Source organism: Panthera tigris, chromosome B1, assembly GCF_018350195.1.
Source record: "Panthera tigris isolate Pti1 chromosome B1, P.tigris_Pti1_mat1.1, whole genome shotgun sequence".
NCBI lineage: Eukaryota > Metazoa > Chordata > Mammalia > Carnivora > Felidae > Panthera > Panthera tigris.
Window position 1 is genome coordinate 143,360,101 of NC_056663.1, and position 24,239 is coordinate 143,384,339.

Sequence of the window (24,239 nt, forward strand, 5' to 3'; positions counted from 1 at the left end):
AAATTTCTGACTCTTGATTATCAGCTCAGGTCATGATCTCAGTTTGTGAGATTAACTTTACCACAGCCCAAGGAGCCTGCTTGGGACTCTCTTCCCTCCTCCCCCCTCCCCGCCCTGCTCATGCATGCACTTGCTCTCTCTTTCTCTCTGTCTCTCAAAATAAATAAACATTAAAAAAGTATATATAATTTTCACATTAATTTTACTAGATAAGTACTTCACACTTATTCAAAATAAAAATACTGTGTAGCTTTAGCTTTGTTACTTTAAATATATAGCAAATGAGAGTTCTTTTATGCATTAGGGTTTGTTAATCCTTACTGGAAGTTTTAGGTTTTGGAGGAAACTAATGGCACCTGAAATGACAGTATCTGATTCTGCTTTGTGAATTTTTTCTTTTCTCTCTCTCTCTCTCTCTCTCTCTCTCTCTTTTTTTTTTTTTTTTATGAGTTGGTTTATTTGTAAGTGGTACAGAATTCAAGGGAGAACAAAAGACTGAAGAACAGACTGGCAGGATTCTAGGTTGGGTTTGCTCTGACCTCAGAGTAAGGTAGAAATAGCTAAGTAACAAGAAATAAAGAGATGAGCCCCCGCTGTATGTTGTTTCTTTTTTTCTTTTTTTTCCAAAGTTTATTCTTGAATGTACAGAAGGCTCCAACACAACACTTCTTTCTACCTCTTGGTGGCAACAGATTTTATGGCAGAGAATGCAGATGTTTTAAACAGCAGTAAGGATCACTATCTCCTGATGGAGACAGAAGAAACTGCTTACTTTTTGCTAGATTTCTCCATTCCTCCTGTGGCCAGAGGAGCCTTCCCCCATGGCCTTCACTTTACCTCTTCTAGCTGCTTCAGGGGCTTCTTCTTGCCACTGCCCTATCCCTAGACCCTGCCACTGGAAGCAGTGAATTAACTTTTTTTCTTTTTTTGGATTCACTATTTTTGAAAGCAAGTAAGATGCTATTTAAAAATTTAAACAGATTTGTTGTTTACTATTTCAAGACAGTTGTAAAAGGAGAGAGCATTATGTGAAAACTGAATTGGGAGTCACTGGGATTATATAGAGCTACATTTTTTAAAACTTTTTTTAATGTTTATTATTTAATTTTTTCATTTTTGAGAGAGAGAGACACAGCACAAGTGGGGGGTGGGGTGGGCAGAGAGAGAGGGAGACACAGAATCTGAAGCAGGCTCCAGGCTCTGAGCTGTCAGCACAGAACTTGACGCAGGGCTCGAACCCACAAACTGCTAGATCATGACCTGAGCCAAAGTCAGACACTTAACCGACCGAGCCACACAGGAGCTACAGAGCTACAGTCTTCCTATAGGCTCTGCTGTGGTTGATAACCTGATTTTTATTTAAATGTTTTTAAATAATGTTTTATTTAATAAAATTTTAAATAAAATAATTTTAAATAATGTTTTTATTTAAGTGTTTTTAAATAATGTTTTAAATAATGTTTTATCACAGTTGTAATTTATGGCAGCTTATTTTTGGCTGTAAAATTTTTTGTTTAAAGGAAACCTACATTGAGATTTATTTGTTAAGCAGGAATTTAAACTCATCCCAGTTGACCTATAGGTACACATAGATACTGTGAATTTTTTCCAGTACTTTTAAGTGTAGTAGGAAAGGATGTTTAATTATAAATATATATTTAAACAAGTAATATTTAACTTTTTACTTTTTTTTTCTCTTTTCTGATTCTTAATGTTATAATTTTGACTGTTCTGGGGGCTATAATCATGTAAGTAATTTTTTTTTTTAAGTTTCATGTATTTTGAGAGCGAGAAGGAGGGGAAGGGAGGGAAGGGCAGAGAGAGAGAGGGAGCGAGAGAATCTCAAGCAGTCTCCACACTCATCGCAGAGCCCTACTGGGAGTTCAATCTCAAGACTGCAAGATCATGACCTGAACTGGTTCAAGAGTCAAATGCTCAACTGACTGAGCCACACAGGCACCTTGTAAGGCATTTACTTTAAGTGATTGTATTTCTGGGCACCTGGGTGTTTCAGTCAGTTAAGTGTTCAACCTTGGCTCAACTCAGGTCACCATCTAATGGTTTGTGAGTTTGAGTCCTACCTTGGGCTCTGTGCCCTCAGCGCAGAGCCTGCTTCAGATCTCTGTCTCCCTTTCTCTCTCCCTCTCTCTCTTTCTCCCTGTCAGAAATAAACATGAAAAAAGTAAGTGATTGTGTTTCTATTTTTATTTTCTATTTGTTTTCTTTTTAATTTTTTAAGCCCCCTCCCTGTCAGCACAAACCCTCCCTCCCTTGCTTTGATTGTGTTTGTTTTTCTTGATCTGGCCTTTGAGATTTGAGCTTAACAGTACTTTATCATAGTGCCTAACCATTCTGTTCCCTATGTCCTTGTTTATATTCCACGACAAATTATAAACTTTACATTATTACGTTAATTTTAGGTGTATGATATACTGATTCAGTGCTTCTATACATCACCCTGTACCTGTCCCCCCACCCCTTTCCCATCTGGTAATCATCAGTTCTCTATAATTAAGAGTCTGTTTGTTTGTTTTCTTTCCCCTTCCTCCCCGCCCCTCATTTATTTATTTATTTACTTATTAAAATAGGCTCCATGTCTGATGTGCGGCTCAAACTCATAACCCTGAGATCAAGAGTCTCCAGCTCTACCAACCGGCACTCCCAAGAGTCTGTTTCTTGATTTGTCTCTCTTATTTTTTTCCCTTTGCTTCTTTGTTTTGTTTCATAAATTTCACCAGATTGTAAACTTTTTTTTTCATTTTTAAAATTTTTATTTATTTTTTTAATTTGCATCCAAATTAGTTAGCATATACTGCAACAGTGATTTCAGGAGTAGATTCCTTAGTGCCCCTTACCCATTTAGCCCATCCCCCCTCCAGCAACCCTCTGTTTGTTCTCCATATTTAAGAGTCTCCTATGTTTTGTCCCCTTCCCTGTTCTTATATTATTTTTGCTTCCCTTCCCTTATGTTCATCTGTTCTGTGTCTTAAAGTCCTCATATGAGAGAAGTCATATGATATTTGTCTTTCTCTGACTTATTTGGCTTAGCATAATACCCTCTAGTTCTATCCACATAGTTCCAAATGGCAAGATTTCATTCTTTTTGATTGCCACGTAATTCTCCATTGTGTATATATATACACCACATCTTTATCCATTCATCCATCCATGGACATTTGGGCTCTTTCCATACTTCGGCTATTGTTGATAGTGCTGCTGTAAACATTGGGGTGCATGTGCCCCTTCAAAACAGCACACCTGTATCCCGTGGATAAATTCCTAGTAGATAAATTGCTGGGTCGTAGGGTAGTTCTATTTTTTAATTTTTTGAGGAACCTCTATACTGTCTTCCAGAGTGGCTGCACCAGTTTGCATTTCCACCAGCAATGCAAAAGAGACCCTCTTTCTCCAAATCCTCACCAACATCTGTTGTTGCCTGAGTTGTTAATGTTAGCTGTTCTGAGGGGTGTGAGGTGGTATCTCATTGTGGTTTTGGTGTGTATTTCCCTGATGATGAGTGATGTTGAGCATTTTTTCGTGTTTCGGTTGGCCATCTGGATGTCTTTCTCAGAGAAGTGTCTATTCATGTCTTTTTCCCGTTTCTTCACTGGATTATTTGGTTTTTGGGTAGATTATAAACTTCTTTAGCCCTATCTTAATCTTGTTCATCAGGTATCCCCTTTATTAATAGCACCTGGCAATGTAGTAAATGCTTACTTAGTTAATGGAAAGAAATAACTGGACGTAGGCCAAATGTAAAACATATTATTGTCTGCTGATTTTTAAAAAATTTTTTAAATATATTTATTTATTTTTAGGAGAGCATTAGTGGGATAGGGGTGGGGGAGGGACAGGACATAGGACCCTAAGTGGGCTCTGCACTGACAGGCTGACAGTAGGAGGCCCAATCTGGGGTTCAAACTCCCGAATTGTGAGATCATGACCTGAGCCAAAGTTGGACAGCCCAACCGACTGAGCCACTCAGGTGCACCAGGTTATTGCTTATTTTTTATGGTAATCATTATCATTTTGAAGGCAGTGAAATAATTCCAAGGAGAGAGAATACAAAGAAGATACAAGTCTATAGTTTCCCATGATAAGTGTAATCTCCTGGTCCTAACTGGTGCCTTTGTCTGACTTTTAAAAATAAACCATTGGAATCCAAGGACATAGATTATAGTCCCCAAAAGGAGAAAGGTACTGTGGACAGAAAGACTTGGTTATGGTGTTCATTGTGTGAGGCAACATAGTACCCTCTTGGGAATAAGAGAAGGAACTGTGTGACACTCCCCACCCCCACCCTCCCTGGAGGAATAGAGATGAAGGAACTGTGAATGTTGGAATTTACCAGTAGTTGTTGGGAAGTTATGATTTTGTTGTTATAAATTGCTTTTAAACAAATGCATTAATTTTCTTTATTCCTATTTGTATGGCTAAGAAAATTTCCTTCCTGAAAGTTTATGAACATGACTTTTTAATAATCATTTTTGTGTTTGCTCCCTTAGCATTTGACATTGTGCAGCAAAGAAATGGTTATGGAGAAGCCCAGTCCGCTGCTTGTAGGGCGGGAGTTTGTGAGGCAATATTATACTTTGCTGAATAAAGCTCCAGAATATTTACACAGGTAAATTCTGAATGGATTATTTGGTATTTTTATTTAGATTATTTTCTTGAGTAGAACTACATATATGTCGTCTTTCCTGTCTCATGTTCTGATTGTTTCTTTGCAAACCATATCCAATATTTCAACTGCCTGATGGCTAAAACCGATTTTTTTAAAAATGAAATCTGCAGTAAGAAAAACGCTTCACATCATACACACATACACAATTATATTCTTGAGTATTTTGTATAAAATACAACATTTATATAATTTGTATAAAATGTACATGTGTATAATGTGGAGTGTTTTTCTTGGGCTTGACCAACTGATGGATTCTAATCTGCAGTTTGAAATTATGGATGTAAGTTGTCTTTTAAGTTTCTTATAGCAGTGTTAGAAAATGAATCATTTAAGTGACTGGTGAAAATTTCTTCTGATCTGCAAAATACTGTTCCTTGGTACAACAACAACAGTAGCCTTGTTTACTATTTTGGCAAGAGTTGGACATCTGTAATCTTATTTTTTCTAGAATTTTTCTAGAATTTGAAATGAAATTGATTTATATTGTAAGTAGTATTTATAATTTTTGTTCTTCCTGTGTATTTTAGCAGGTGGATTAGGCTTTGCAATTATTTGTTGTAGCAGCCACATGAGTTAAAGGATAAATCATTGCCACTTCATGTGGGAAAAGCTATTAAAAGGACTTGGATTCTTTTAGCTAGGTCCTCTTCTAAGGACATTCTAAAGTTAGATTTTGAAATATGCCTTGCATTATTCAAGACCTGTTTCTATAACTAATGCCCTTCCTCAAAAAAAAAAAAAATCCAAAAATAAATACCTGTACATTTTTCTAATTATAGAAATAAAAGACATTTTTGTTGACAGTGTGTGTAAAGGAGTTTAGAGTGGGGAGGGGAGAATGGATTTAATAGGGCCTTTCCTTGTCTGAAATTTAGTGTTTATATAACGTAGATATTAAACAGGGAACTTTTTTTATAGCGACATTAAGGCTCTCTATCATTTCAAATAAAAGTATTTATAATTTTTTACTTTTTAACAGACTTTGGTGAGTATCCTTACACGTGTATCTTTGTGCACCTTTCTAGTTACTAAGTTCCTACACGTAGAATTGTTAAATCAAAGGTATGATCATTTCTAAGACATTTCTTACATACACTCTACAGCCAAATTGTGCTCCAGAAAAATGATAGAAGTTCACATGTTTGCAAGAAAGTTTGCCAGAAGTTACATGTTTGCAAGAAAATAGTGTAAACTTAAAAATACAGATAGTAGTTAAAAGCATAGACTATAGAGCGGGACTGTCTGGGTTCATTTCATGTCTTAGCTACTACCCCACTTGTGTAGTCTTCAGAGAGTTAATTTAACCTCTTGTGAACCTCAGTTTGCTCATTTACAAAAGAGCGCTTATTTAATGAGGTTGTGAGGGCAATCAGAGAACTTTGCTTGGCATAGAGGAAGTCTTACATGTTTCATTAACAATAGGAGCTGAGTTCTCTATGAAAGAATTAACATTGTGTGTTTGATAATCTTAATTTAGAAGGATATTCTAATTGCTTTAGGTAATGCCATAGAAACACTAGTTTATCATGTACTTAAGAGCAGTATAAAATATTAATGATATAATAGATAATGAAATGTAAATTTTCTTATTTGGTCTCTGAATTGTTTGAATTATTATAAATCTAACTAAACTGTTTTAATCTAAGCCTTTGGAATTAGTCATCATTTGGAACTTTGAGTAGAATGTTAAACAGCATCTGATTCCCAAACAAATCTAGATAACTGAGTTACTGTATTTGAAGGGAAAACTGGGTCAGTTACTTACTACAGCATCAGTATTTAGAATGTATTTTGAATATCTCATTCTTTCATTTAAGAAGATTGGATAGGAATTAGATGAGAATAGCAAATGATTGCATGTATATTCAGAGTGCCAGGAACACTAAAAATTCTGTCATTAATCACTTAATCCTTACAACAGCCTTATGGAGTAGTTACTGTTGTTTTTGATGACCAAGGAAACTGAACTTAAGGACCGTAAGTAACTTCATCAAGATTATACAACTAATGAGGGATGGAGCCAGACATACAAGCTATGTCTCTTTTAAACCAGAACTTTGCTGCCTCTTAGATTTGAATGTTAATCAATTATCACTGGCCTTATAGGTTTTATGGAAGGAATTCTTCCTATGTTCATGGTGGAGTAGATGCTAGTGGAAAGCCCCAGGAAGCTGTTTATGGCCAAAATGTAAGTATCGATTTCATACACATTTTAGATTTTTTGTGCCCATAGATTTCTTCTTGAAAGTGATCATTAGTTGTAACTAGAATGTATGTTACAATAGTTTTTAAATGTGCTTTCAGTTCTTATAAATACCCATTTTGTTTGAAACAAGATAGTACACTGGGTTGGGTACCAAGGAGAAGATAGGTTATTATCTATCCTTGATGTATTTTATACATGAAACAGTTGAGAACAATGTATTAAGTTTATAAAAATATGGGCTAAGCCTTCTATTACAGGGATGCACAGAACCAAATGTACCTTATGACCTTGTAGATGATGTGGGACTTTAGCTAGACTCTGAATTACATACAGAATTTGGCCTTACCAGACAACAGGAAATTGAAGGTAGAAGAAATGGCACCAGAAAACACACAGTAAAGTAAAACCAGTTTTGAAGTCAAGGAATAGTTAACATAGTTTGTGTGCATGACTAAAGACTTAATACAGAACAGTGGGAGACAGCTATATAAAACTTGTTAATACTGCTTAATAGGAGGCAGCCATAGGGATCTCTTCTAGAGAGCTGTGACTTGTTGAAAATGGTGGTTTAGGAGCATCAGTCTGGCAGTAATGCGTGTCATGGTGGAATGGATTCAAATGAGGCAGAAGGATTAAGTAGTTAATATTCTAGAGTTCTGACTGAGGAAATCAGTGAATGTCTGCAGTATTAAGTATGAGGCAGAAAGATTAAGTAGTTAATATTCTAGAGTTGTGAGGAAATCAGTGAAAGTCTGTGGTATTAAGTAATGCAGTATCATAAGAGTTTGTATGTCTTTTCTCCTATTAAAGGATATACACCACAAAGTATTATCTCTGAACTTCAGTGAATGTCATACTAAAATTCGTCATGTGGATGCTCATGCAACTTTGAGTGATGGAGTAGTTGTCCAGGTGATGGGTTTGCTATCTAACAGTGGACAGCCAGAGCGGAAGTTTATGCAGACCTTTGTTCTGGCTCCTGAAGTAAGTTTTCATTTCACTCAATTTTCATTTGTATGATTTTGATTGTTATTAGTTGCTTGAAGTGTTCCGAGTTTCTTACAGATTTAGATAGGCATGTAGCTAAATTGGAGAGCTTGGTATTGGACCCATTGATAAACATGGGCAATGCCAGGGTTAGGGGCACCAACGTTTCATGCAGCTGAAAATCGACACATAACTTTTGACTTTTCAAAAACTCTACTAATAGCCTGTCATTGACCAGAAGCCTTACTGATAGTATAAACAGTTGATTAACATATATTTTGTATGTTATATGTATTCTATACTGTAGTCTTATAATAAAGTACGCTAGAGAAAAGAAAATGGTATTACATGAGAGAAAATACATTTACAGTACATTACTGTGTTTATCAAAAAGTCATGTGTAAGTTGGAGTGCAGTTCAAACTTGTGTTGTTTAGGGTTAGCTATAATTTGAGCTTTGTGGGTGTGTATACACTTTGCTATTTATTTTTTGATTGTTTTCACTTTGCCTATTTAGAAGTAAAAGTCATGCTGACACAAATGTATAAATAGGTTACTAAGATTATATACATAATACAAAAAGTATCATGTTTTAAGAAGTTATGTTAAAATGGAAAAGTTTCATTTGTTAATTAGTCCTAGTTCTCTTCTATTGAGTAGCCATTTCTTGAGTTCCAATATTTGGTCTTTTATAAGTGTACTTTATATTAATACAGCATGTTCAATTTTGGAAAATCACATTGAGTCTATATTATATTTCTATAGTTTTTTTAAAATTATGTAGTGTTAAAATAGATAACACATATGCCACGTAATTTTTATTTAATTTTTTTTTTTTTTATGTTTATTCACTTTTTGAGAGACAGAGACAGAGTGTGAGCAGGGCAGGGGGCAGAGAGAGAGGGAGACACAGAATTGGAAGCAGGCTCCAGGCTCTGAGCTGTCAGCACACAGCCCGATGCAGGGCTTGAACTCACGAACTGTGAGATCGTGACCTGAGCTGAAGTTGGATGCTTAACTGACTGAGCCACCCAGGCGCCCCTGCAATTTGTTCTTTTTATGCAGTGCCAAATATATTGGTATTTAATGGAATATTTGAATTTTGTTTTCCTGTAGGGATCTGTTCCAAATAAGTTTTATGTTCACAATGATATGTTTCGTTACGAAGATGAAGTATTTGGTGATTCTGAACCAGAGCTCGATGAAGGTGAGGTTACTTTCAAGATAGAAAGATTCTATCAGTGCTCTTCAAGGACATGAAAAGTGCAGAACTTACAGAAGTTTGCCTCTATTGTAACTGAGTCAAAACCCCCCTTTCTCCTTTTTGTTAAAAAGAAATAGATGTTCATTATATAAAAATGAGACATAGAAAGTGAAAAAAATTTCAGTCTTATTCTCTATAAACAAGAGTTTGGTGCCTGTTACAGAATTTTGCTGGATCCTATCCTTAGCAATACTTTCTTTTATAAAAATGCAGTTACGATGGTTCAAAGGTTGCTTTTTTCCACTTAGTGTGTCTTTGTTGGCTGTCAGTTTTTTGGCTATCCCAATTCTTTTTTTGATCCTTCATTTATATGTATCGGTTTGTTTCCTTTTCTCATCATTATTGTACTATTGATTAGCTGTGACAAAGGAAACAAACAGTTAAGGCTTTAATGTCATTTATTTCTACCTTTCGTTTTCTTACTAATCTTTTAAAATTAATTTTATTTTTTTAATGTTTATTTATTTTGAGAGAGAGTGAGCATGGCGGGGGGTTGGGGCAGAGAGAGAGGGAGAGAGAGAATCCCAAGTAGGCTCACACTGTCATCGCAGAGCCCAGTGTGGAGCTAGATCTCAGAAGCCGTGAGATCACAACCTGAGCTGAAATCAAGAGTCAGACACTTAACTGATTGAGCCACCCAGGTGCCTGCCCCTAGATCTTTTTTTAAAATAGAATGTATACCAAATTTCATCTTGCTTGCTCTTCGGTTTTTAAGAGAACAGGGAATACTGCAATTGAATGCCTTAGTAAGGAATAGGCCAATTTTTGAAACCATTATATCACTTCCTTAAACACTAAAAATATGTATATAAAATTGTTTGTTGAGCCTCTTAAAAAAGAGATGTGTATTATATATTGTCAGAATCAGAAGATGAGGTAGAAGAGGAACAAGAAGAAAGGCAACCATCCCCAGAACCTGTGCAAGAAAATGCTGATAGTGGTTACTATGAAGCTCATCCTGTGGCGTAAGAATAGTGTTTGCATGGCCAAATTTGGTCTAAATTATGATGTAGTTGTAATGTGGTTTTTGTTCTAGACTTACTGTTAGAAGTAAATTCTTGATAAAGCTACCTGTCAAGCCAGGATTTTAGTACCATATATATATAGTATATAGTATATATATATATGCAAGAAGTTTGGAAAAATTGTTTTATTTATATAGAAAATTGAACATGGTTTTGCCCAAAGCAGTGATTACTTACTGATGATGTAGAATACTTGGGACAACACAGAGAGCATTTTATTTTTATAAATATGGGGTTTATTTATAGTTAGTATTGAAGGAAACATTTTTAGTAATTTAGTATTCCCATTTGAAAATAGCAGGATCAAAGAAATGCTGTGCAAGACTGTCATTCTCTTCTGCCTTCCCTTCTACCTTCTAGTTCTTACTGGATTTTTGTTTCAAAACAGTTTATTACTAGTTAAGCACATTAGATTAGAGAAATACTACATTTTATTTTAGTCAAACCGATTGTTTCCTTCATACTGAAAAATGAATAAACTATTTGATTATAGTAATGGCATAGAGGAACCTTTGGAAGAGTCCTCTCATGAACCTGAACCTGAGCCAGAATCGGAAACAAAGACTGAAGAACTAAAGCCACAAGTGGAGGAGAAGAACTTAGAAGAATTAGAGGAGAAGTCTACTTCTCCTCCTCCTGCTGAACCTGTTTCTCTGCCACAGGAACCACCAAAGGTTAGATCAAAGAAGCTCTTTAGGCCTGTGACATCACACTTTTATATTTGGTGACATTAATGAAGCATGACCTTTGTTCTATTATGTTAAATTGTTTAATATAGTAAACCATGCTTTTTTTATGTATATGAAAGCTGTGGGGTTTTTTGTAATCCTGAGGAAATTTCTTTGTATTCCACCCCCCCCTCAAAATATCCCTAAGAGCGAAACTTACAATTAATCCTTGTCTGTGTGCAGTGTTTAGTCTCTTACATGAGATTATTTGAGTCCATGTATATAACTGAGAGTTGCTCTTCATTCTGTAGAAATCCTCTATGCACGAATGCAACTGGAGTCATGCAATTTCCCAACTTAAACAAGTTGGCCTATTAAAAGAAGAGGTACCTGTTATTTCCGGTTTAAATGGGAGCAATTTCCTTACACCACCAATTAAATGATCTTGGAAAGATGAGTGACACCCATAGTGTATCATTTAAGCCTACCTAAAACATCTTTTATCTTTCTGTAAAGTAGAAGGTTAAAGTATATTTGGGTAGTGAGAGGAGGAGATTCCTTGTTCAATTTGCGAATGTCTGTTAAAGTTTTCAGTGAGTACTCTCTTCTTTCCTATCCTTCCCCTCAACACCATCACACCTTATCTTTCCCCAAAAGGGGAAGGAATTGGTTCTATTAGGTTCTTATTTTTCTAGTATGTGTAGTTAGTGGTTTTGTTTGCCATTGCTCATCTCCTTAGAGCATATAGGAACGTGCTTGTGGATTTATGTAGTAGTTCAGACAAAACAGATAATCTTGCATAATGAGATTTTGAAAGCTGGCACATAGACTGGCATGTGTGTGTGTGCCTTTCTTTTGAGGAGTCCTCCAATATAGAACAATAGTTTAGAAATGAAAAGAAAGTATATATTTGGAAGTTTCCCTATAGGAATGTTGGTGGTTTTCCATGATTAGTAGTCTAGGTTTGTTGCATTTCCTGCAGGCTTTCTCCTGGGCTTCAGTGACCAGTAAAAACCTGCCTCCTAGTGGTACTGTTTCTTCCTCTGGAATTCCACCCCATGTTAAAGCACCAGTCTCACAGGTAACCGATCTGTGAACACATTGGATTGTATCCTTGTTACATTGCCAATTGCTTATCTCTTTTATACTTCTTTAAATGAGTCGATCAGAAATTATGGATTAAATATACAAAAATACTGTATTAAATGTCAGTGCACCCACTTTAAATAAATGCCAAATCTCCATTCATCATCTGCGTAGGTAGTATTTGGGGTTTGGGTGTGAAATACACACTAAGTTGGTTTTACCAATATAGATAGATAGATAGATAGATAGATAGATAGATAGATAGATAGAGTCATTTAAAAGGCTTCTTAAAATAACAAAAATGTTCCTTTTAAAGTTTTAAATCTTATTTAGTGAAAATGTTTTAGGGAAGAAATCTGGAAAGGCACAAAGTAGTATGGCATTATAAAAAAAAATCACTGTTTTAAAAAAATAGAAAACTTTAAAAACTATGCTGCCTAAACTCTCAGTCTGTAAGTGGTTCACTCCATTTAATTGAAGCCTGTACCAACTTATGACTGTAGTGTTCACTTAACTGATCATTCCAGTATTCTGCTTTTCATCTGTTTGTCATCTTACCCATTTCAGAGCTTTCAGAACACTGAAAATAAGACACTGGCTACCTGGTGTGTTTATTAGGTACAGTTTAAACTAAATTAGAATTTAGTTAATTCTATAGTACAGATAATGGGTATTCTATTCTTTTTCCTACATTTTGCATCAGACTTCATTCCACTAGAAAATTACATTTAAAACGGTTAGTGTACATTAACCTCTTATTTGCTGTAAACAGTGAAACTTTGAGGTTTGAAAAAAGTAGCTAGTAATCCTAAGACAGCCTTTATGGTGTTGGTACACACAGTCAGCTACATAATAGAGCACGTGGCTTCAAGGTACCTGGTTTTTTTTTCCAGTTAACATATTCAGGAAATGTTGGATAATGGCAGATTACAAACCAGAATTGTGTCTTACTGAAGAAAACTAATTTGTCAGGTGTTGGTTGTGCTTTTCAACCCATCTGAAGACCTGATGAGTGACTTCTGAATTTTCTTTTGAAATTCTTGATTTCTTATCAGATTTGCATTTGAAATCCTTTGGATAGTTACTTCATCTTCTGAGTGTTGGCTACATTTATTTTAAACTTCCAGTTAAGAAATAAAACAGCTAATGGCTTATTATGTCTTCAGTTTGTGCCAGGCATTGTGCAAAGCACTTTATATTCATTCTTACCTAATCCTCAGTCACCCTGTAAGGGTGCTTACTGTTACTATTCCTGTTTCACAGATGAGTAAATTGAGGCCCGGAGTACCTCAGCCTAAGGTCAGACAGCTGTATAAATAGCATAGGGCTGGACTTTGAATTTATGTAGTTGGACACCAGAGTCCCTTTGTGACTCATGTAAACCTATAGGTTTCTGTAGCCCATTGGAGGGGAATGTATCTCCATTTTCATCAAAGAAGAGTATTGTATTTAAGGCATGTCTGAATTACATTACATGAGATCCTAGCTTTTTGGCCAGGGGGAAAAAAATTTTTTTTTTTTTTAGTTGTAGGAGATTAGATGGTATTTTCCAACCCATCCCCTTATTAACACATTTTTAAACAGGTACAATTTAAACTTCTATTTAAAATAATTTTCTGCTCTTTTTAGGCTATATTTAGAATGGATTCATGATTTTTCCACTAGATTTAATAAATCCTTCAATTTTATTTTATTACTTTGGTGTAGTATCCATTTCCTTATCACTTTTAACACAGTTTAATAAAAAGAATTAAATCTAATTGTAGGGTATTGGTAGGAATTAATTTAGAAGTAGGTAAGTTAATTTCATGGTAAAAAGGCTTTGTCTAGAAATTCACTAGTTTATCTAACTTTATCTAACTAGCTTATGTTCAGTTGAAGGACTTAGTAGTGGTTTTACCTGCTGTTGTTGATTTGATGGTTCCATTTTTATTTCATATTCTGTTTGACTTTCATTTGTGAGATTTGTCACCTGAGCACACATTCTGGTTATATGGAATTAATTTTAAGGCTCTAAAGTATAGTATGTGGTATGTTAGCCATTTTATCTCATTCGGAGTAAATCGTTTTAATCATGAAATTGAGCCTGAATAATTATGAATTCACAGCTGGCTTAGTTGACATATATGAATTGTTGAAAGGAATACTGGTTTACATATTTTTTCACACTGGCATCATCAAATATCTACTGACACGTTGCTGAGTCACTATGAATTATTGAAAAGATGTTGTAAATTATTTAAATTTGTTTTTAATTTTAAATCCTTAAAGGATAATGAAGAACTTGTCTATTTTGGTATGTGTAGTTATTTTTGTTTTTGGTAATTAATTTGGAAAAGAATGTAAATCAGGTCAGTGAGGGCACCTCTTAAGTTCTTTGATAACATTTGCATTCAGTGAGTCAGGTTTTTCTGAGAATTTTAAATTGAAAGGTACATTTGCTATTTTTATTAATTTCCCAAGGATACTAGCTTCATCAAACTTTGTTCGAGTTTGTCTGTTCTTTAATTGTTGGCACTTTTAGGCCCCCTTTAGTGAAACTTTACATAACTGCCTTTTTCAGGCATCACATTTTGGGTCAAATTACCATATAGTGTTAAACTGCAAATACAGATCACAGTGGTTTCAGGGCTATAACATAGGTCCCCTTGTCAGACATAGAACATTCTCCTACATGTTGAAAAACTAAAAATGTAATTTAATTCTAAATGAAGCAATAGTTACTGAACATCTGTGCCTAACATCGCTGTGCTTGGTTTTGGGTGATGTAGAAATGAATTAGGATACAGTCCTTATAGGAATAAATAAATGTAAATAATTGAGAAAACTGAAGAGTGTTGAAATTATTTTTAAAATAGGAAAATCCTAGAACATGGGAAGCAACTTCATCTTTTTTTTTTTTTTTTTTTTTAATTAACGTTATTATTTTTGAGAAAGGGAGTACAAGCCTGGGAAGGGGAGAGGGAGACAGATAATTCTCAAGCAGCACAGAGCCCAGCATGGGGTTTGAACTCACAAACCATGCTATGACCTGAGCCAAAATCAAGTCGGATGCTTAACCGACTGAACCACTTAGGTGCCCTGGGGAGAGCAACTTCATCTTGAGGGAAATGGGAAGTCTTCATGGAAAAAAAGTTTGGGAAGAGATACACACATCTGTTAAAAACTACTGTTGAACCTTTTGATTACAGAGGGTGAAGTCATTTACAGTAAATCGTCACTTTTGAAAGAAGCGTAACTCTTTATAACTTTCTGTATTAGAATTTGACCTTGCAAGTTATAATAGTAATCAGTTATATAGATGATGAAAGAATTTGAGACACTGGCTGGACTGGGGTCCTCAGAGATGATCAGTCATAAAGACATGACTGAAATCACTAGTTTTCTGACTTGGAGGACATTTTCTTCATATCCTGCTGAGTGTTTTCGGCACTCTTTGAAGGTGCATATGTTTTATCTCTTCCTTGGACCATAAATATTTGGGCAGTGGATGGCCTGAAGAGTTTGGGAATACTGAAAATGTCACTGTATTAAGGAAAAGGTAATAGCAGATGTTCCTTTGTTTTAAAATAGTTATTTTAATTATATGTGTGTAATTTTTGGCAGTTGGCAGAAATTTTTGGAAGGCAACTTGAAAAGTTCTGTTACTCCCTGCCTGAGCCTCCCCTCCCACGGGTGCAGTTAAAGAAAATTGTTGGGGTCTTGCATTCCTTTCCTATATGGAAGAACAGTAGGGTGCTGAAGGACTCCTTGATTCTGAGGTGCTTTACACATGTTTCTGTCTTGTTTATTTAATTTTAACTTATAGGTAGTATTTTTAGTTGCTTAGAATAAGCTAAACTGTATAATTTGAACTATCTAAATACTTTTAAGGTTTGTGGGTGGAGTTTAGAACATTGGCTAAGCACTGGTAACATTGAGGGGCAGCAAACTAGATAATTAGAAAGTGTGTGTCATAATTTTGTCTAGAATAAAGTTGATTTTTTATTTTGCATATGCATTTACATGGAGTGGCTCATCTTGCATTTTTGTGATTTTTGTAGCAGTACCTTTAATGCTGTCTCAATGTGGATGTAAAGTTATTGAAAAAAACGTGGTTGTAAAAGCAGCTTATTTTGAGTTCTGTATCCTTGAATGGGAAAACAAACCTACCCTACAGTCCTAGATTGGTACAGAATATCTTTGTAAAAACTTATTCCTCACATACATAGGACACTGTGTTAAAACTATTCTGAGCTTAAAATGACCATTATGTCTGCTGATGACTTGCTGGTAGTTGCTTTAGTTGTTTTATCCCCTGTGGAATGAGTTTATTTATAATGTATTTTTTTCCTTGTATTTTAGCCAAGAGTTGAAGCTAAACCAGAAGTTCAGTCTCAGCCACCTCGGGTGCGTGAACAACGACCTCGAGAACGACCCGGTTTCCCTCCTAGAGGACCAAGACCAGGTGAGTCAGCCCCTCTGTGGCCTTCAGCATTTAGCACTTGGAAAGTTGGAAAAGATTGAACTTAAAGAACTATAATGTGTTTTATATGCAGTTCCTTTTAATACCAAATTTCTCAAAAGATTTAACTTGCTAAAGGTACAGGCTGGGGTAGAACAACTGACTTTCAGGGGAGGAGTAGTTGACATGTGATGGAGACATGTATTTTGAAAGTGTAAAAATTTTGAGACAGATTTTATTTGGTTATTGTCACTGGTTCTAAGAATTCAAAACCGAGCTGCCAATAACCTACTCTCTTACTTAGCACTCTTATCTCTTCACAGATAAACAATAAGCACACCCCGATTCTTCTTATTTTGATTGTCTTAGGTATTAAGTAAGTTGCCATGATTTTTGACTTGTTTCCATTGTTAGCTAATATACGTAGCACCTCTATTTGAATTCTTTAAGTATGTTTAGATTGCTTTTGGGAGGAGGTGGGAGATCATATCCGTCAATAGCCTATGTAATTTTTCCCACAAAAGTAAAATAAAGTGATCTGTTAATAAACCAGAAGTCATGGGAACTGGGGTTTGTCCTAGTTTTGCTATTGCTTGAGCTTATGATCTTGGGTGAGAGCCTTAAATTATGAGCTTCTCTTATGCCATTTAGTTACTACACAAATTTTTCTTGTGTGATGCCTTTCTTATATGCCTCATTGTGTTTTGTGTTATTGAGAGGATCAAATAAAAATTTTTTGTATAAATTTGAGCACGTTAAAATGTATATAGCCTATTTAAATGAGATATTGTTAGTATTAAGTTTACTGATTTGGCTATAATTTTATACAACCAAAGATTAATTTGTAAATTTCAAAATGCTAAACAAATACTTAGAACAAATATATCTCACTATCTGAAATTTGTTTGGTTCTTGGATGATGGCAAGAATTTGGTTAAGGAGGAATACTTGTACTAATGTTGGACTTTCATATAATCAGACCAGTAGATCTAGAAGAAGGAATTTTAGCAATCTAGTCAATACCCTCACTTTATACTTAGTGTCATGTTGTTTTCTAACTAACCTACTAATAATAGGCACTTCCACCTCTGTTCAAGGAGCTCACTATCTTATTAAACTAAAACAGGAGTATCTTTTATACATTCATTGCTTTGAACTGGTTGTTATATATTATAAACTTTAATGTCTGTCCTATTCCTTTTCTCAGGCAGAGGAGATATTGAACAGAATGAATCTGACAACCGTAGAATAATTCGCTATCCAGACAGTCATCAACTTTTTGTTGGTAACTTGCCACATGATATTGATGAAAATGAACTGAAAGAGTTCTTCATGAGTGAGTAGTTTATTTGCTTTATTGTAAAATTGAGCAGGGGGGGATAGAGCTTTTTTCATAATATAATTCAAACTTTAAAAAAAAAACTTATCTCTCTATATACTGTGTGTATCTCTAGGTACCAATCACTTTAATTGATCAGAAGTGAGTAGAAGGTTATATTAGATGTTTCCCTGTGACTACTGAGTGTTGACTGGCCTAGTGATAGAGGTTAGAAGAAAGAGCTGATTCAGCTCTTAAATTTGGGGATAGGGTTCTTTTGGCAAATATAAGTCAGAAATAGAAAATGTCCTTGTCTTTGTGAAGCTATGCAGGTAACTTTCCTTTTGAAAGGACCAATTCAGAAGGGTAATGTAACAAGCGGTCAGACTAGTTGTTAGCATCTTTATGTGTATGAGTGAATGTACTTCAGTTGTCACTGGGTGTAGCAGCTTGCACCTTATTTGAAATGGTTCAAGTAGATTAAGGTTATTTCTCCTCAACACTTAAAGCTATAAAGTATTCTATTAAAATGTTTAATCCCCTTGGTGTAATATATATTTTCACAGGTTTTGGAAACGTTGTGGAACTTCGCATCAATACCAAGGGTGTTGGGGGCAAGCTTCCAAACTTTGGTTTTGTGGTTTTTGATGACTCTGAACCAGTTCAGAGAATCTTAATTGCAAAAGTAAGTGAAAGGACATACATAGTTCAAAACTTTATTATTCCTATTGTATGTAACATTAACTTGGTGCATTTTAAAACCATAGAACATCTTTTCTTAATGGTAAAGCTAAAAGTAGTTTATTAGAAATGGTATTAATGTAAAGAATAAAGATTTTGTTAGTGGCTTTAAAGTCTGAGATGTGGATCATTTAATTTATTTTTTGAAGTTTATTTTGAGAGAGAGTGCATATGCGTGTGAGCAGGGGAGGGGCAAAGAGTGAGGGAGACAGAGAATCCCAAGCAGGCTCAGCGCTATCAGCGCAGAGCCCGATGCGGTGCTCGAACTCCTGGACAGTGAGATCATGACCTAATCCAGGATCAAAAGTCAGAGGCTTAACCGACTGGACCACCCAGGTGCCCCTAGGTTTTTTTACTTCTGTAAGTAAGGGAATACATTTGTATTGTTTTCTAACCTGCCCATGTAAATGATTTTCTCTCCTTTTAAAGCCAATTATGTTTCGAGGGGAAGTACGTTTAAATGTGGAAGAGAAAAAAACAAGAGCTGCAAGAGAGCGAGAAACCAGAGGTGGTGGCGATGATCGCAGGGATATTAGGCGCAATGATCGAGGTCCTGGCGGTCCACGTGGAATAGTGGGCGGTGGAATGATGCGTGACCGGGATGGAAGAGGACCTCCTCCAAGAGGTGGCATGGCACAGAAACTTGGCTCTGGAAGAGGAACTGGGCAAATGGAAGGCCGCTTCACAGGACAGCGTCGCTGAAGCTCCACTGTTGGCAAAGTCTTGGCAGTGGTACATTATTCATCGTGTTTGCATTCTTGTTAATTTTTTTTTGGCTTTGGAATGTGACACAGCCTTTTTGATCATTTCTTTGATGTGAAAAGCATCTTTTGGTTATCAGTTAAATTGAGGTGGACATTATTTCCCCAATTTCACAACAGGATTCACATTGTTAATTTATAAATCTAGAGTTGGAGAATTAAGGACTGAGAAATGACCGTATCTTAAACTGTCTACAACAAAATGAACTTATAAGGACATGCCCAACTGAATTCAGGTCCTTTGAGTCAAAAAAAAAAAAAAAAAAAAAAAAATCCTCTGCTGCACATTTTGTTTAAGTGTTACTGTTTCTGCCTGTTAATGTTGGAAACACAAATAGTGCAATTTGTGCAATTGGAGAATCTTGCCTTTTTTCTTGGCTCCCCCCCAAAAATACAACCCAACAGAAACTTGTTATGCACTCATCAAAATGCACTAATGGGTACTCTGAACTCATTAACATTGACATCTGCAACAGGAGGCAACAGGGGAAAAAACCTTTCATCTCTTTTTCCAGTAGAGAATAGTTTGTGAAATGATGAGGGCATTTTATCTGCTTGCTGTGACCAGCGTGTGTACACATAAACCTTAACAAGACTACAAGTATATTCCAGAAGGAAATCATTTAGTTATGAACTAAATAACAGAAATCAGAACTTTAAATGCTATGGTCTTGAATATTAGACCAGATTTAGTAGCTCCATATCTAAGATTTTTCTACCTGCCCCTCTTCAGTACAGGGATGGCTGGCTGCTGAACACACTCCTCCTCCTCCCCTTTCTCCTTTCTTTAAGCTGTGTACAGTGAAAATTGTCTTTACTGTATTTTTGTTCTCTGGTAATGTAATAAGCATGATGGTGCCTTCTATTAATACATCATTCCAGTCTTGCTGGTAATTTTGTACAGTATAGTGTATGAATTGCTGTGCTGCAAAGCCAAACAGCTGCAAAATGTTGAAAAATCATTGAAGTGTATAAAAATTGCAGTATCTTTAAAATCAGTAAAATTGACTAGCATATTATTTACTTGTTCTTCAGTTAACAACTTTGTGTTCTCTGTGGGAGGGAGTCTTGTGTGTGTTTGGGAGGGAGAGGGAAGGAGGAAGTCAGTCATTTGAGTAAGTCTCTTGTTGACTTTTCTCTTAGCATGAATGTGAACGTTGAAGCGTATCACTTGAGAGATGCTTGGAAAAGTCAATCAATTTGATGTACATTTTTTATGACATTTTAAAAGCAGTCAGATTCCATAAACGGCAAGTAAACCTGAAGTGAGGATACTGCAATTTTCAGAGAAGAGAACAGCAGCTCCTAAGTGTTTGCATTTTCTATTTGGGGGGCAGGGAACTGTCATTCATTTTGCACAATTCTTGAACTGATGTCAGCACCCGAGTGGCTCTGAATTTAAGTCTGGGACGACATCTTTTATTTTTACATGAATCTCTAAACAATTCTGTGAGCAAAGTTTGTAGCTGCTGGATTATTGTCTGTCTTTATAGCAAGTTCCAGTAAACCGCAAGTTATGGCAAAGGATATCCAATTTTATGCTTGGAGCATTTGGTACATTACAGTTCCTGATGTTTCAGGCTAGGAGTGAGGTAAATTAAGTGTGACCACTTAAAGCTGCTTGTTAGCATGGAAGACTTCTCCATTCTTAGTAAAAACAAACAAAAAATGCACTTGACATAGTAGCAAACTGGTTCTGGATTGTGGAACTGTTTGCTATTTAGTAAACTAGCAAATGATGCACATATTTTGTTTTTCATGTACTGGGCAATATAAATGAAATCTCTCCATTTTTCCCCCTTGAAAGAGGTCTTCCATGTTTGGGGAAAAGTCTTGCACTATTGCATATATTTGGGGGACACAGATTTCTCATAGTTTCCATTGGGGGGGGGGGTGCTTAAAGATTTTTTTCCTGTTTGAACACTTTTACACTTTCTGATGTATAGTACTTGAAGTTCTTACCAGAAAATTACTTTTGAGTTTTGAAGCCTTTATTCAAACTACTTTTAAGTAAGTGGTTTATTGTCAGTGTTTTCGGTTTTTTTTTTATAACATATTTCCCCTCTATTCTTTTATTTCTTTTTCCTTCCCTTTTTAAATATGTATGTAATTTCCAATCTAGGATATTGCCCTGCCACCCATGAAAACTGTTTTCTGGCACCAAAAGCAATGACAAATGTTAAGTGTAATAGAAAATTAGAGTAAAGAGCCATTCAGCTTCAGTCTTTACATACCATGAAAAAAAAAAAAAAACATTAAAACATCACATGGAGAAGTTTACATGGTGATTGTTCACCTGCAGTACTGTGGACTTTTAACATTTTGTCCCCTTTTCAGTGAACCAGAGTAAAAATATTCATTGACCATTACTGTTATTTGCTGGTTTTTGTTTTTGATTTATTTTTTTTGTTTTTGTTTTTGTTTTGTTTTGTTTTGATGGTAATATTCTATCCTTATGACACTATTGCAACCAAATTGGCTTTACCATCTTGGCTTTAGTAGGTATAGAAGACAATGGATTACCATCTTTATTGCTGTAATGTGTTAAGCATTATATGCTAGTAGAATCTAGTTTAATTGTTTCAGGTGGAAAAGTATTCTTTGAGTTTCCATTTTGAATGTGTTTGGACTAAACAAACAATAAACTACTGATGTCTGCAGCATTTATCTATGTCCCTAATTTAATCTGTAGAGTTGTGTTCCAAAGTATTTTCTCCCTATTGCATTTCAAACAGCCAAGGAATTGTTCTAAAACCAACTGCTGCTTGTTTGTGAAATTTGATGCATAAAAAAGTAAAACATTTCATTGTAAGACTTGAACATGGTTAGAGATCTGTCCCATTTCTCTTAGCTAACTGGTGTACAATTAAAGAATATTAAATTATTAATTTAAGTTAAATTCAGTGAAGGTGAGAACGATCTAAAGCAGACTACTTACTAAACATTTATATAAAGAAAAACCAAAACTTGAGTTTTCCAAAGGATTGCTACCTCCTATTTCAGAAGGAAAGGAAAAGAGGGATGGGAAGATTGAGGTTATCTGAAGTTAGGGACAGACCCAAGTCAGAAATTGGAACAAATTTGTCAAGCTCTAGAAGAATATTAAAGGGAAAGTAATTATTTTAGTCATATTTACAAGTATACATTTCAAATGAAAAATGAGGTCCTAATGCATATGTAATTTTAGAACTTGAGACTTTTCTTTTGTTAAAAGGGATGGTTATAAATGAATTTTTCCTGATACTGTTTATGAAGATTCCTTCAGTCAGTCTTCACAAGTTTGTACTGGAGCGAAGTCATTATTTCAGTACTCTCAAGGAAGTAAGACTTAAGATTTTATAAATTTTAATTATAATGTAATAACTTATCTAACTTTATAGCTGGGGAAAAACATTTTTTAGAAGGGATAAAAATATATGCCACGCTGTATTGAAAACAACCACATTTCAGGCAAAAAATTATCATTTGGTCCAGAAGATTTATTGGAAGAAAATATTTGAACATTTTAGCCACACAAGATGCTTCATTTCAGTTATGATATGATGATATAGTCTGTGGCAAGCGAAAGAAAACTTAGTGGATGGATGTTCATATTTTTCCTTTAAATTAGGACAACTGACTCGTTATATTTTAACTAGAAGAATGAAGACCCTTTTTTTTTTCTCTCTGTTCCATAAGACTATTATTTAGTAGTAGATCCTTGGTTAATTTGATGCCAGAGTTCTAAATTATTTTAAAATTACTGGATAAATGAATAGTATTACATCATGAAAGAAATTTCCCTTTGTGATAAGATTTCAGTAGGTTCATACAGAGAGTAATTTTTTAAAATAATTTATGTCATTAAACCAAATAATTCCTAACAAAGTTTCTGGGTATTTTTGACAAATAGAGACTAAAATCTTCAAATCTGTTTATGTATGTATACATATGTTTAATATGCTTCAGAATTAATAGAGTTTTTATTATTAGCAAATACCTGGCAAAATACTATAAATGCAAATTCAGAATTAAACGTTCACAGGAAGATTACTATGCTTCTATTGCCAAATTAATTGATCTCTTTGTCCTTGATCTCAGATTTTTTTCCTTCTAATAGTTTTGATAAAGTTGGCTGCCTATTTCAAATGCTTTCACTTTTTTTTTTTTTAAGTTTATTTTTGAGAGAGAGACAGAAAGCAAGAGGTGGTGGGGCAAGAGAGAGGAAGACACAGAATCCGAAGTAGGCTCTAGGCTCTGAGCTGTCAGCACAAAGCCCAACATGAGGCTTGAACTCATGAACTGTGAGATCATGACCTGAGCTAAAGTCGGACGTTCAACCAGCTGAGCCATCTGGGCACCCAAAATGTTTTCACTTTTGTGACAATAATATTCCTTTAACTGCTCTTGTTTCCTGTGCTTTATCTTACCACCTCACAACCCCTCTGAATCCCTTGTGCACTTACTCTTTTCCTGGAAAACTTCGGGTGGTTTCCCTTAGGCCAGGCACAACTTCAGCTTCGGTTGATTATCCATTTAGTAGCTACTATATAGTGAAATAAGAGGAGAGCTTTGGAGACAGCTGGGCTTTGGGAATTCCACTGTTCTGTGCTGCTTTTGTAGGGTGGGTGATTGTGAGGATTCTCAGTGAGGTAGTCTTTAAAGTATCTAAAACAGTGTAATGGGTCCTCTGCAAGTATTCGTTGTTACTTCTTTATTTTTGAGAGGGCACGGGAGGGGCAGAGAGCGAATCCCAAGTAGGCTCTGCACTGATGCAGGGCTTGGTCTCACAAAACATGATATTGTGACCTGAAGCCGAAATGAAGAGTTGGACACTTAACTGATTGAGCCACCCAGGTGCCCCGCAATTACTACTTTTGACTTCATTGCATTTTTGCGGTCAACCTATTCTGTGTTCCAAACACATTTTTTTTCTTTCTTTTTTTTTTTTTTTTTTTTTACATCTTTCAGAGAGAGACAGTGTAAGCGGGGGGAGGGGCAGAGAGAGAGGGAGACAGAATCTGAAGCAGGTTCCAGGCTGAGCTGTCAGCACAGAGCCCGATGCAGGGCTCAAACT

At 35.5% G+C, this 24,239-nt stretch overlaps 1 protein-coding gene across 2 annotated transcripts in view; it reads left to right on the forward strand.

Moving 5' to 3' along the window:
* G3BP2 (G3BP stress granule assembly factor 2) overlaps positions 1 to 21,843 on the forward strand; it is a 33,844-nt gene extending 12,001 nt beyond the window's left edge. The window contains exons 2-12 of one of the 2 annotated variants that reach the window (XM_007099398.3): positions 4,506 to 4,624; positions 6,791 to 6,872; positions 7,701 to 7,874; positions 8,993 to 9,083; positions 10,003 to 10,105; positions 10,659 to 10,839; positions 11,816 to 11,914; positions 16,264 to 16,366; positions 17,571 to 17,699; positions 18,248 to 18,366; positions 18,852 to 21,843. In XM_007099398.3, the coding sequence (XP_007099460.2) occupies positions 4,530 to 4,624; positions 6,791 to 6,872; positions 7,701 to 7,874; positions 8,993 to 9,083; positions 10,003 to 10,105; positions 10,659 to 10,839; positions 11,816 to 11,914; positions 16,264 to 16,366; positions 17,571 to 17,699; positions 18,248 to 18,366; positions 18,852 to 19,124 (1,449 nt within the window). In that variant the 5' untranslated portion in view covers positions 4,506 to 4,529 and the 3' untranslated portion in view covers positions 19,125 to 21,843. The remainder of the gene's footprint in view (positions 1 to 4,505; positions 4,625 to 6,790; positions 6,873 to 7,700; positions 7,875 to 8,992; positions 9,084 to 10,002; positions 10,106 to 10,658; positions 10,840 to 11,815; positions 11,915 to 16,263; positions 16,367 to 17,570; positions 17,700 to 18,247; positions 18,367 to 18,851) is intronic. The other variant, XM_042984376.1, reaches the window with a different exon arrangement.
* Positions 21,844 to 24,239: the final 2,396 nt, after the last annotated feature.